The 13,038-nt window shown below is 31.9% G+C and overlaps 1 protein-coding gene across 5 annotated transcripts; it reads left to right on the forward strand.

The window, feature by feature from the left end:
- Positions 1-439: 439 nt before the first annotated feature.
- LOC127261354 (homeobox-leucine zipper protein ANTHOCYANINLESS 2-like) lies at positions 440-10,163 on the forward strand. Of its 5 annotated transcripts, none has more exons than XM_051289676.1 (9): positions 440-1,305; positions 1,474-1,591; positions 2,030-2,662; positions 2,798-2,899; positions 3,446-3,661; positions 5,341-5,503; positions 8,905-9,278; positions 9,442-9,482; positions 9,612-9,756. In XM_051289676.1, exons 1-9 carry the CDS (start codon positions 1,130-1,132, stop codon positions 9,616-9,618), a joined length of 1,830 nt encoding a protein of 609 aa, XP_051145633.1. In that variant the 5' UTR covers positions 440-1,129; the 3' UTR covers positions 9,619-9,756. The 5 variants fall into 5 exon arrangements, 4 of the variants coding, with proteins under 4 accessions (XP_051145633.1, XP_051145632.1, XP_051145630.1 ...); XR_007840897.1 differs by having other exon boundaries at positions 441-1,305; positions 9,401-9,482; positions 9,612-9,654; XM_051289675.1 differs by having other exon boundaries at positions 9,442-9,754.
- The last annotated feature ends 2,875 nt before the right edge of the window (positions 10,164-13,038 follow it).

Raw genomic sequence — 13,038 nt, forward strand, 5'->3', positions numbered from 1 at the left:
GGTGAATATGGACAGCGGTGTCAGAAAATTCCAGGGGATCTGAGCATACAGACAAGCCTGCATAAAATTGATTAAATTTTACCAACGCCAGGGACTGCAGAACCAGTTCAATTATTTACTGTTCATTATAATGGGCCTTACCAATCCAACGGTGGAGATCTAGTTCCACGGAACCCCTGCCAGTAATGCTCAGTCCCCTACATCATCGAATAAAGGAGTTAAAAGATGAAGTCAAAATTTTTTTCACATGAAATCTCGAAATGAAAGCCTCCATACATGCATACATACATATATACATATATATATATACAATATAGTAGAGTGAGAGAGATAGAGATGGAGAGAGAGAGAGAAAGAAAGAGTCAACACTCAACAGGTCTCTTGGCTTTTCCCCCTCTGTGTTTTTGGTCTCTTGTGCTGTGCTGTGTGGGCTTCCATCCAATTAACACTCAATTCAACTCTGATAATCTTCTCTCTCCCTCTCTAGGAGTGGCATGCAGATGACAGAGAAACTAGCTAGGGTTATCTTAACTCTCTCCATTTTGGGTGACTGACTACTCAGAAATTCGAGTTTTAGACTTTCCTTCCTTTCTTCCTTGTGTCTTCTCCAGCTCTCTCTCTCCCTCTAATCTCTCTCTCTCTATATATATATGCACACGCATACCCCAACACCAAACCTATATGTGTGTGTATGTTTTGATTCAAATTATGAATTAGTTGAGTGATTCTGTAAGTACGTGCTAATTCCAAAAGATAGTATTTTTTTTTTTTAAAAAAAAATATATAGAGAGAGAGGCAGAATAATAGAATTTTATAGTTATTTGAAGAATGTTGGGGTGGGATAACAATATATATAATTGTAGTGGTGGAGGTAGTCCAAGAAGCTAAGTGACACCGTACAAGAGCGCCGATAATAGATACTGTATATTAATTTCAATCTAATTACAATATTAAGCGCCGCAGCGGTGGCAATATATATAATGCCAATCGGCCAACCTCCCCTCCCTTCCCCTTCCCACCCTCTCTCCACCTCTCCCACCCTCTCACTCTCCATCGTATAACTTCTTCTTCTTCTTCTCTCTCTAGGGTTTTCTCTCTCTCTCTCTCTCATTAACAGCAAACGGTACTGATGGAAGGACAAGCAAAAATTGGGGGAAGGGTAAGGAGCAGAGAGGAGGAGCACGATAGTAGATCTGGGAGCGACGTTCACGGCGGCTCCGCTGACGACCGCGACGGCGCCGACAAGCCACCGACGAAAAAGCGATACCACCGACACACTCCTCAACAGATTCAAGAACTCGAAGCGTGCGTGTATCTAATTATTAATTATACTACCTTCTTTAATTTGCCTCTCTCTTTTTATATATATATAAAATTAAAATAGAATTTTATGTATTGTTTTCACTCCAAATTATATTATTATTTCTTAAAAAAAAATAAAATTGTTTTTCGTTTGTTTGTTGAATCAATCAGTCTCTTCAAGGAGTGTCCTCATCCCGATGAAAAGCAAAGATTGGAGCTAAGTAGAAGGCTTTGTTTAGAGACAAGACAAGTCAAGTTTTGGTTCCAAAACAGAAGAACTCAAATGAAGGTACAAACCAAAAATATAGTTCATAAACTTATTTAAATCAAAGTTACTTTTATGTACATATTTAAATTTTTTTACACTATTTATTAATAATAGTATTTTTAAAATATACTTCATTAGTTCAAATGAATGCTTATTTTCTGTTTTGGATTGTCATAATTTTATATTTTTTTTAATTAAAAAATTATTACATTTTGTATTTTTTTTTACTACAAAAGAAAAAAATAACAATTATTATTTACTTTTATTAAAATTCATACTAGGTCAAATGAGCACACATTTGCATGACGAATAGAGTATATTATATTAAATATCTATCTTTATATTATCTAAAAAACTTGTTAATTTTCTATTTAAATGGAGTCAAAATTATCGATTTAAGTTATTATTACTTTTTTATGAATTTATAATTTCATACATTGTACATGATTTTGAACATAGACACAACTCGAGCGCCACGAGAACTCAATCCTAAGTCAAGAAAATGACAAGCTAAGAGCCGAGAACATGTCAATTAGGGAGGCGATGAGGAGTCCTATATGCCCAAATTGTGGTGGCAAGGCCATAATTGGCGACATTTCCCTAGAGGAGCAACACCTTAGGATTGAAAATGCGCGACTAAAGGATGATGTAGAGCGTATGTGTATGCTCGTGAGCAAGTTCTTGGGCCGGCCCATATCATCCATACCCGATTCTTGTTCGGGTTTGGAACTTGCCATCGGGGGAAATGGATTCACCAACCTAACCTCAACACTTCCTTTGAGCCCTCCCGATTTCCTAACACCTCTTGTAACAATGCCTTCATCGACTAAATCCATATTGCCTGAGAGATCAATGTATTTGGAGTTGGCCTTCGCCGCGATGGATGAGTTGGTAAAAATGACACAAATGGGCGAGCCTCTATGGGTAAGGAGCCCTAAGGGCAATCGGGAGATAATCAATTATGAAGAGTATGCGAGGAACTTTACCCCGTGCATTGGTAGGAAGCCTAATGGCTTTGTGAGTGAAGCGTCGAGGGAGATTGGAGTAGTCATCATCAACGGTATGGATCTCGTCGAGACATTGATGGACTCCGTGAGTGCATTTATTAAGATTGTAATTTTGGTTATGTGTACAAGTCTATTATTATTGCTTCAAATTGTAGATATATATCTTTTATTTTATTTTTTTGAATTTGTCTGAGATAGATTTTCTTCTTCATTGACATAGATCAAATGGACAGAGATGTTTCCGTGTATAGTAGCAAGAAGCTCGACGTCAGATATAATATCAAGTGGCGTGGGAGGGACAATCAACGGAACACTCCAAATGGTAACTAAATTCTTACTCGATGATCTCGAGTTCAGTTTATTTTTTTCTTTTTTCTTTTTCTTTTAGTTGAGTATCGAGATTAAGAAAAATACTATTTTATATTATAAGTATCATCTTTTATTATTTTACTACTTTAAGCGGATTTTTCGTAAAAATAATTTGTTATGTCTCCTTTGTGCCATTTTACTAATCCTAGTTTCGCATACAATGTGTTTCTTTTTAGTTTGAAGTAGATTTGAAAGTTTGGATTTTTATTTAAATAATGTTTTGTGTAATCTTTTGAAATTTATATATATTCTTTCTTTTAAAAATGTAAAATTAAATAGTAAAAAATTGAAAATAAACACACATATATATTATAGACCTTCAACGTCACATATTTTTAAATGTGAAAGTGTCATGTGTGAAATAAAAACACTAGAGCAATGATAATTAGTAAGATATATGATTATTTCAAATAGAGTGAGCTCAAATAGCCAAATTATACTTTCTATCTAATTCATTATCTATCCGGAGAATTTGATTTCATTATTACGATGATCCTAGATGCACGCGGAACTACAAGTTTTATCACCACTAGTGCCGGTTCGAGAGGTCAATTTCATCCGATTCTGCAAACAACTTGCGGATGGCTTATGGGCAGTTGTAGACATCTCCATTGACGCCATCCATCAAACTTCCGGTGGAGCTCCGCTGTACCGGAGCTGCCGGAGACTTCCCTCAGGCTGTGTCATACAAGATATGCCTAATGGTTATTCCAAGGTAACATTTATTTCAATTTATTTCAACTACCTTTTTATTTATTAAAAAATATTTACATTCTATTTATTGTTTTTATTTTTTTTTTAATATACAATATTTGTATTCTAAAAAAACATACTTAGTTTTTTTATATAAAATATCCTATTTAATAACTATTTTAAATACAAAACAATAAAAAGGCAAATTAATTAAAAGATATATATATAAAGCCTTACCGTTTTGAGGGAAAAAAAATACGGAGTAAAATATAGTAAGTCCTATTATTGACTTATTTCTTATTTTAAAATTTTTTAAATTGATAGTTTTGAAGTCAATTTTGATCTTATTTTTCAATACTTTATAGTTTTAATATGTTAAAACAATTATTCAATAGTGACCATTTTTTTGTTTATTAAATTATCAATTATTTTGGTCCCGTGACTATGTTTAATGGAAAAAATCAGTAAGAATACATTTGAAATATAAAAAACAACATTGTGTTTTATGAGCTTTTCATTCAACATATTTGAAATATAGAAATTATATAAATTTATATTTCACACAATATATATTATGTTAAATGAAAGTAGGTAAATATGTGTTGTATGAATGTACTATTTGTAGTTAATATAATTATATAAATTATAACATTAGTGAAAACAAGATCAATTATCAATAACATGACAAGGACATCAACATTAAGGACAAAATAGTCCTTTTGTACTTCATTGAATTTGAAAGTGTTCCCTCTATCTCTCATTTTAAAATATTTTGCTAATTTGAAACAATTAATTAAAATTATCACTAATCACTTCTACTGTATAATTAAATTGCATGATTTTCCTTAATTATTATTTATAAGTGAAATAGTCTTTAATTATCAATAATTACTTCTACTTTAAACAAACCCTTCCTATTCTTTCTAATTTGGACATCAACTTTTATGCTTCCGTGCTTTGGGTTTGTTTATTTAATTTTTCTATTTTTTGGGTAAAATAAAAGTGAGATGTTATATTTTGGATTTAAGAAAAAAGAAAAAGTTCAATGTAATAATTTTAGAGAATATTCGAGAAATTTGCTAATATATATGCAATTTTAAATAGAAAAAATTGTTATGTCTTTATTAATATGATTAATTTTAAATGGTTTTGTTTGTCTAAATATTTTTTTTTGACACGATTCTTAATATATGTTTTTTGTGATGATTCTTAATAAATATTTTTTGTATTATTGATACAATTTTCTATATTTTACATTAAAAAAATCAAATAAAAATACTAAACAAACAAACAGTTTTTGTTTTTCCTTTTTTTTTTTTGTATTTGCATTTTAGTTTTCCGTTTCAAATTTTTACTGAATGTGATGCTTTGTTTGAAAAATATGATATTGTTTTAGAAAAATTGTGATGTTATAATATAGTAAATAATATGAAAAATAAAAATAAAAAATATAGTGCCTTGGTAATGTTGTTTAATAAAAAATAAAATAGTTGTCATTTTAATTTGTCCACCTTCAATGTTTTTGTTTTTTCAGTAATTGTATATTTTACTTTAATTAAAAATATTCTAATAATTGCCGAATACCTAAAGTCTAATTATCTAATTATATTAATTAGATAATTTAATGATATAAATTAACATATTTATTTTTTAGTTATTCGAAATTATATTTTGAGCATTTGAATGGTATTTGTATGACAGGTTACGTGGGTGGAGCATGCTGAGTATGATGAGAGCATAATTCACACGCTTTATCGACCGTTAATTGGTGGCGGTAGCGGATTTGGTGCTAACCGTTGGATCGCTACACTCCAACGCCAGACCGACTCTCTCGCCATTCTTATGTCCACTAATTTGCCTACAGGTAACTTATACTCTATCATCATTTAAATATGTGTCCAAATATTTGGATACGAGTTTTAATAAGAATTAAATAAAAAAAATATTTTTTCTTATGACAATTAAAAAATTATAAATATAAATTGAATAAAGAAAAGAAGTACTAAAATAATAAATAGCAAAATTTCATAGATAATATTATCTGTGTCTTAATTTAAAATATTTTTTTTATTATTTTTAATGTCCTACTTCAAAGTATTTTTTTTTTATTTTCAAAAAAATAATTATACATTAATATAAAAATATCCTTAACTTTTATTTAAATTACAAACGTACCATTACATATACAATTATTTTATACGTAAAGTTAAATAGCAAAAATATTCAAAACTCTTAGGGTGTATTTGTTTATGGGTTTTTTTAGTTTGAATTTTTTAAAAGTAAAAAGTTAAATTTGAATAGTTATTTGATTTAATATAAATATAGGTTAATGTGATATTTTGAATGTAAAATAAATTTGTAGTATAATATTAAAAAAAAATTGTTTTATGTGATATTTTTGAAGAGAAAAAAGAATCTTAATAGTAAAAATATGTGTAAAAACCACAAAAGAACGCAATTTTATATATTTTCACTAACTAATAAAATACTATTATTTTTTAATCTATTATAAAATTTCAAAAGAACTTTTTTTATTTGGGATGGAGGGAGTATAGTTCACCAATTTAGAAAGATATACATAGAAAGAACATTTGTGTAGTAATATTGCTTATATGAGAAAATTAAAAAATAATTAGTAGTAAAAAAAATTGAAAAATCCATAAGTAAATATTATTTTTAGTTAGCTTAATCAGGAATTAGTTAGAATCAACTACTATTTAAAACATAAGTTAATTTAAGTGTTTATTTTGATTTTTTCTTTTACATACAAAACAATTTTTTAATATTCGAATATTATATGATTAATTTCATTTTTTTTTTAAGTTTACATATTTTATTGAGTCTCTAGAAAAATATATATATTTATATAATTTAAATAGATTTTAGGAATGACATTTTTTGAAATTGAATAAAGAAATAAATTTATTTTAAAATATTTTAACAAAAAATAAATTAATATTAAATGTAATGTTTCTTAGTGAAAATTTTTAATACACAAAAATATATAAGTCTTTGTTTATATAAGGGCACCGGCATGACCCACATCATCATCTAAAAAAAAATAAAATAGAATGGTGCTTCCTATTGCCATGTGTTCCAATTTAATTGGGACACATAACACTTATATGTATATGTATATGTATATATATAATATATATTAAATATGTTTTGTATTTGTAATTTATATTGAATTTATTATTATATTTAAATTTTGTAGTATTTTTATAATTCCTAATATTTTGCATTCTACAAAATGATACTAATATTTAATATATTTTATCAATTTGAAATTTAAAATATATAAATACAAATATTATATAATTCTATTGAACAAATCAATATTAGTAAATTTAATTTAATTTATTAAATAAAATATAATTATAAATTTTAAGGCAATTAAATAAATAATTAATACTACAAATTAAAATTATAATTAAAAAATAATATACTCCCTCCGTCCAAGCTAAAAGTATACAATTACTTTTGGTGCGGAAATTAAGGAATAATAGTATTTTAATTATAGTGGGTAGGTAGAAGTAGTAAAATGACATTTTTGCCCTTAATTTTTTGGTATAAAAGTAATGATGTGATGTAAAATAGATGTATTTGTAAAAAAAATGGGGTATTTAATGAAATGGTTACTTTGTAATTGAACGTCCCAAAATATAAATATGTATATTTTCTGACTGGACGGAGGGAGTATATAATATGAAAATAAAAATTTATTAAAAAATTAGGATGAGTATCTTTGTTGTGAATATAAAATAGAAGAGAGTATCTCCGTTGACGTGACAGATAGAGAATGTGACATAAATAAGAAAAAGTAGTGAAGATACCCAAAAGCGGGTATCTCCATTGTGGATGGTCTAAGAGGTCTAGAAAAACTATCTGAACATAAGCTTTGTAGTTTTTAAAGATTTTAAAAATAATAAAAAATAAGTGAGTGTTTGTTTTACATTTTTTGTTTTTACCATTTTTAAGTTAAATATGCAAAAATAAAAATAAAATTCGATAATATAAAAAATAATATTTTTTTGTTTTATAAAAAAAATTTATCATTTTTAATTTTTAAATCAGGATTGTCATTTTTTTTTATTTAGTAATTATACTACATATTTAATATTATAAATACATTTATAATTTACAATTACACAAATACTATTATTACTTTTTTATATTACACTACAAAACTATCCCTATTAATAGGATATAATATAAAAATAATGTATAATATATTATTAGAGATAAATGTATTTATTATATTAGGTATGTAATATAATTACTAAATGAAAAAATGTCACTTTTATTTTGTGACAGAAAAAAAATAAAAAATGACACTCTTCTTTTTGGACTAAATGAGTATTTGATTTTATATTACTCCCTCCCCTCCGTTCCTTAACAATCTATCCATTTTTTCATTTTGTTCCATCCCATAACAAAGTATTCGTTTCCTTTTTAGTAATTGTACTATCTATCTAACATTACAAATATCCTTCTAATTTACAATATACAAATATCATTAGCTTTATATCATACAATACTAATATGATTAATTTAGTCTTTTTACCTTTATTTTTACTTTATTCCAATATAATACTAATATTTTTAAAACTCCGTGCAAAAAGCAAATTGATAGATAGATTGGGGACGGAGGGAGTATTATTTTTAAAAAAATTGATAATAAACAGCTTCACAGGTTCTAAGTACGTTTAACCAAATAGAACAGTATTGTTTGGAAAGCATTAAGAATAATAAATAGTTAGTATTTAATGTGATATAATCATGTAAATAAATATTATACGGTCAGTTTTGTGTAAAAATATTTTGAATGTAATATTTTAAATAAAATTATCTATTAAATATTATCGCTCTGTGATTCATATAATTTATTTTTATTTTTTATTTTTATTGTTGCACATATTTTTTTTAAAAAACAAATTATTTTAAATTTTATAATTTATAATTTTTTTAAATTTTAATTTAATTAATTAATTAATTTAATTTTAATTTATAATTATATATATTATATAATAATTATTTTTACTAATATAATTTTTAATTATACATTAATTATATTTTATTTAAATTCTTATATTTACGTACTGAACAACTGCTAAGGTAAGGTACGAAGAAGAAGTATAAATTTTGAAAAAAAAAAATAAAAATTATATATATATATATATTCTTAATAAATAATTAGCAAAGTTAACAATTGTTTCTCATTTTTAATATAAATGAATGTGCTTTACTTAATTTCTCGGGCAGCAATAACCACCGGCGGGCGGCGGAGCTTGCTGAAGCTGGCTCAGCGAATGACCAGAAACTTCTGCGCCGGCGTCTGCGCCTCGACCCTCTACAAATGGAACAAACTCCGGCCGGAGAACGTCAGCGATGACGACGTCGTCCGCATCATGACGAGAAAGAGCCTCGACGATCCCGGCGAGCCTCCGGGCATCGTCCTCAGCGCCGCCACCTCCGTCTGGCTTCCGGCGTCGCCACAGCGCCTCTTCGACTTCCTCCGCAACGAGCACTTGCGGAGCGAGTGGGACATCCTCTCCAACGGCGGACCGGTGCACGAAATCGCTCGCATCACCAAAGGCCACGATCACCGAAACTCCGTATCTCTCCTCCGAGCAAATGTAAGTTTCTCTCTCAATCGATCAATCCCCAAAAATTAGGGTTTTCTGCAAATTTCCTAAAAATTAGGGTTTATGGTGGGGACGATGAGTCCACTCTTCTGAAATTACTCTCCTACCCTCAGCAGGAACGCCCCCACTAACCTGAAAAGCACTGATTCAATAGGGACAAAGTGGGGAGTTCGTTGGCGTCGATAAAAACAAAAGGCCGGCCATCAGAGATCCAAACAACTGAACTGACACATTGCATATTACAATAATTATAAAAAGTCAAAATTGCACAGTAAAACATGGGGTTGACTATGTAGGGCTAATTCGGTCATTTGACCTCTACAGGCACTGAATTCGAGCCAGAGCAGCATGCTGATCCTCCAGGAGACATGCGCAGACGCGTCCGGTTCGGTTGTGGTGTACGCGCCGGTCGACATCCCTGCGATGCAGTCGGTGATGGACGGTGGAGATTCATCGTACGTGTCACTCCTCCCATCCGGATTCGCGATCGTAGCGGGCCCACAAGACCAAGCCGACAGTGGATCCCATAGTCCACGTGGCTCCCTATTGACCGTTGCATTTCAAATATTGGTGAACAGCCTCCCCACGGCACGGCTCTCCCTAGAGTCAATCGAGACCGTCGATAATCTCATCTCTTGCACAGTTGAGAAAATCACGGCCGCTCTTTAATCTCATCCCTCTTTAATTAAGTTTGATATATTTTGAAAATGTAAGTGTTAAGAGGGATGAATTGATGGGAGGATAATTGGAGGGAAAATAGAGGCGAGTCGAGATCGAACCGCGTGGTCGACTAAGACGTGGTGGTTCGGGTATTGACTCGAAACTACGCTCCTTTACAAACCTCTTCACTAAATGAAGGTCGTTTTTATTTTGTTTTGTTTTGTTTTTTTATTATTTTTTTATTTTTATTTTTTGTTGAACTTTTTAAATTGTAATTTAAGATTTATTATAACCAAGTGGCCATATATTTAAGGTTGTGTTTGGACACCTTTTGAAGTTAATTTATTTATTTTTTAAACTTTTTGATTATTTATTTTTAAACTCTTTTTTATTGTCAAAATAATATTTTATTTTTATATATTTAAGGAAATATGTCTCAAGGCTACCATTTAAGAACATACGTTTTTATTTTCATTTGAAATATGATTTAAATATTATTCTAATATTATATTTTGTGATAAAAATAATATTTTTTTTATCATTCAAATTTATGTGTATCTTTCATTTTGAATTGTTATAAATATTTACATTTTTTAATTAAAACAACATACAACTTTTATATTTTTATTGTTGGACTTCAAGTTCAAATGACTCAAAGTTGAAGGCAATAGCTTTCATTGTAAAAGGATGTAACTTCCTCAGACCCTTAGACAACAACTTCCATCGACTTTTGATTGGTAACTTTATAACATCAATGGAAGACCCCAACACCTATATGATCTATATGAAAGGCTCTATGGGTGAAACCAAAAGAAAGAAGAAAGAGGGTTCCATATAACTCGAGGCTGTTGGGGACATATCCCCGTAGACTGGTTAGAAGTATGATGGAAGCAAGCCAGGGTAAGCTGCAGGTCTGATCCAGAAGCAATGGAAGAAGTTCAGAGCGAATGGAACCCGATCCGGAGGCAATGAAAGGGGTTGGGAGCTGATAGAAGGAGATTACCAAGCGGTTGAGATTGGTGGAAGAATAATTGAAGCTACTCCTTTTAGTGGAAGAGGCGGTTATTCTATCTTAGTATTAAAACTAGGAAAAAACACATCACACACAGGCATAAGAAGATCAAATTGTATATTTTTCTATTTTCTTTCCATGTTTTAGTTTCGTTTTATGCAATTTAATTCAAGTTACATATTTTTATGCTTCTTGCCATTTATTTTACGTGCTTTCTGTAGATTATCTTAGTTTAGTTTGATCAATCGCATGAGATCTCAGTTACCTGACGGCGGATTGGCTCTTTGGATTACTTCCGGAACCCACACCGATGGAATCGACGAACTATTTTGGAACCTCCGAATTTCAGGTTCCAACAATTGGCACGCCCAGTGGGACCAAGTCGGGTTTGTGTATGCAACTTTGTAGTGGTAAGGTGATCACCGTGGAAAACCAAAATTAGAGCTTAGGTCTGAACATAGGTGCAGGAAACACTGTAATTGGAATACCGATTCACCACAGTGGAAGCCGCACCCCAGGGCCGAGGAAAGAAGAAGAATCATCATCGACCGAAACAATGGTGGATATAGTACGCAGAGAAGTGAATCAATGTATTCAGGCTGGAATCGGGGATATCTCATACGAAATCTCTAGGCAACTTGCCGACGTAATCCGGCCAACTGTAAGGAATGAAACATTTCAGATTCGCGAAGAAGAACGTCGAGCAGTGGCTAGTGGAGTTCAAAATTCTGGAATTTCAGGAACTACATATGGAGGTCCGAGAGGAATAGCTCCATCTGGTGGAGGAAATCCATCCCTCACAGGGAATTTCGGCTCAAGCTTAGGTCATGGAAACACTGGATCGGCCAAGGGGCCGACGGGTGGAGCAGGATTGCAGTTCGACAATGTAACGATTTTCCCACGCCCGCAAGGAGGGCAGACCGGTGGAGGCTTTGGCCCTCAGATGGTGGGAGGACCGGATGTCGCTGGAAGCAGTGTTTACGGAACCCATCCAGGGACAACATTGCCGGGGCAATTTACAGGTCAGCCTACATGGAACTCACCTCCACAACCATGGTTTCAACAAGCTCCATATGCCGTTGTACCTTAAGGAGGAATGGCTGGCCAAGCTTGGGGACCAGAAGAGCAACCATTGATTCCTAATTAGCAGAATGCCCGGCCATTAATAGACACAAACATTTAATAGAAAGTATCCAAAGGGCTTTTCCATGAATGAAATTTGAAGAGCGATCGGTGTATCAAAGACCTTATCCAACTTGGGTAAGTAAGATGATGTCATTGCCTGTTCGAAATAAAGCGCCAGATTGTACATTGTTCTCAGGCGAAGATGGGAGATCAACGATAGAGCATATTGGGAAATTACAGCTCAATGCGGAGACTTAGGAGAAAATGACTGGTATTGTTTGTAATTCTTTATCTCTAACGGGTACTGCATTTTCGTGGTATACGTCATTGGTTCCAGGTACCGTGCAGTCTTGGTTAGATTTGGAGAGACTTTTCCACGACCGGTTTTATGCGCCGCCTGTGGAAACTACAATATCCCATTTGGTAGCTGTAAAGCAGGGGTATGATGAGCCTGTGGCGCAATTTTTGGAAAGATTCCGACAAGCTAAGACGCGGTGCACAATACAAATTCCGGAACAGCAAACAACTGCGATGACAGTAGATAATATGCGATCAGACCTTCAGGATCGGTTAGGGGTCCAAGATTTCCAGGATTTTTCACATTTAAGTGCACCGGAAATGAGATCAGAGAAGCTCATCCGAGAGAGACGGGATGTTGCAGTTGGAAGGTGGAAGAAATATGGAAAAACCGGAGTAACATGCTGTGTAGATGATGAAATTCAGCCGATGATGAATTTTCTGAGGAACAAGATATGTTAGCCATTGAGTTGTTGAAAGGAAAAACCTATTCTTGTTCGGCATTAAGGCCTACAAAGGTCAAGGAAATTAGAGGTGCTCAGTATACCTTCGATGTGTCTAAAGTCGAACAAATATTTGATCATCTATTGAAAGACAAACAAATCAAACTCCGGGACGGGCAGCGAGTGTCGTCACCAGAGGAACTGAAAAGGAAAG

The sequence above is a fragment of the Andrographis paniculata genome, unplaced genomic scaffold (genome assembly GCF_009805555.1).
Source record: "Andrographis paniculata isolate CXL003 unplaced genomic scaffold, ASM980555v1 Contig62END, whole genome shotgun sequence".
Taxonomy (NCBI): Eukaryota; Viridiplantae; Streptophyta; class Magnoliopsida; order Lamiales; family Acanthaceae; genus Andrographis; species Andrographis paniculata.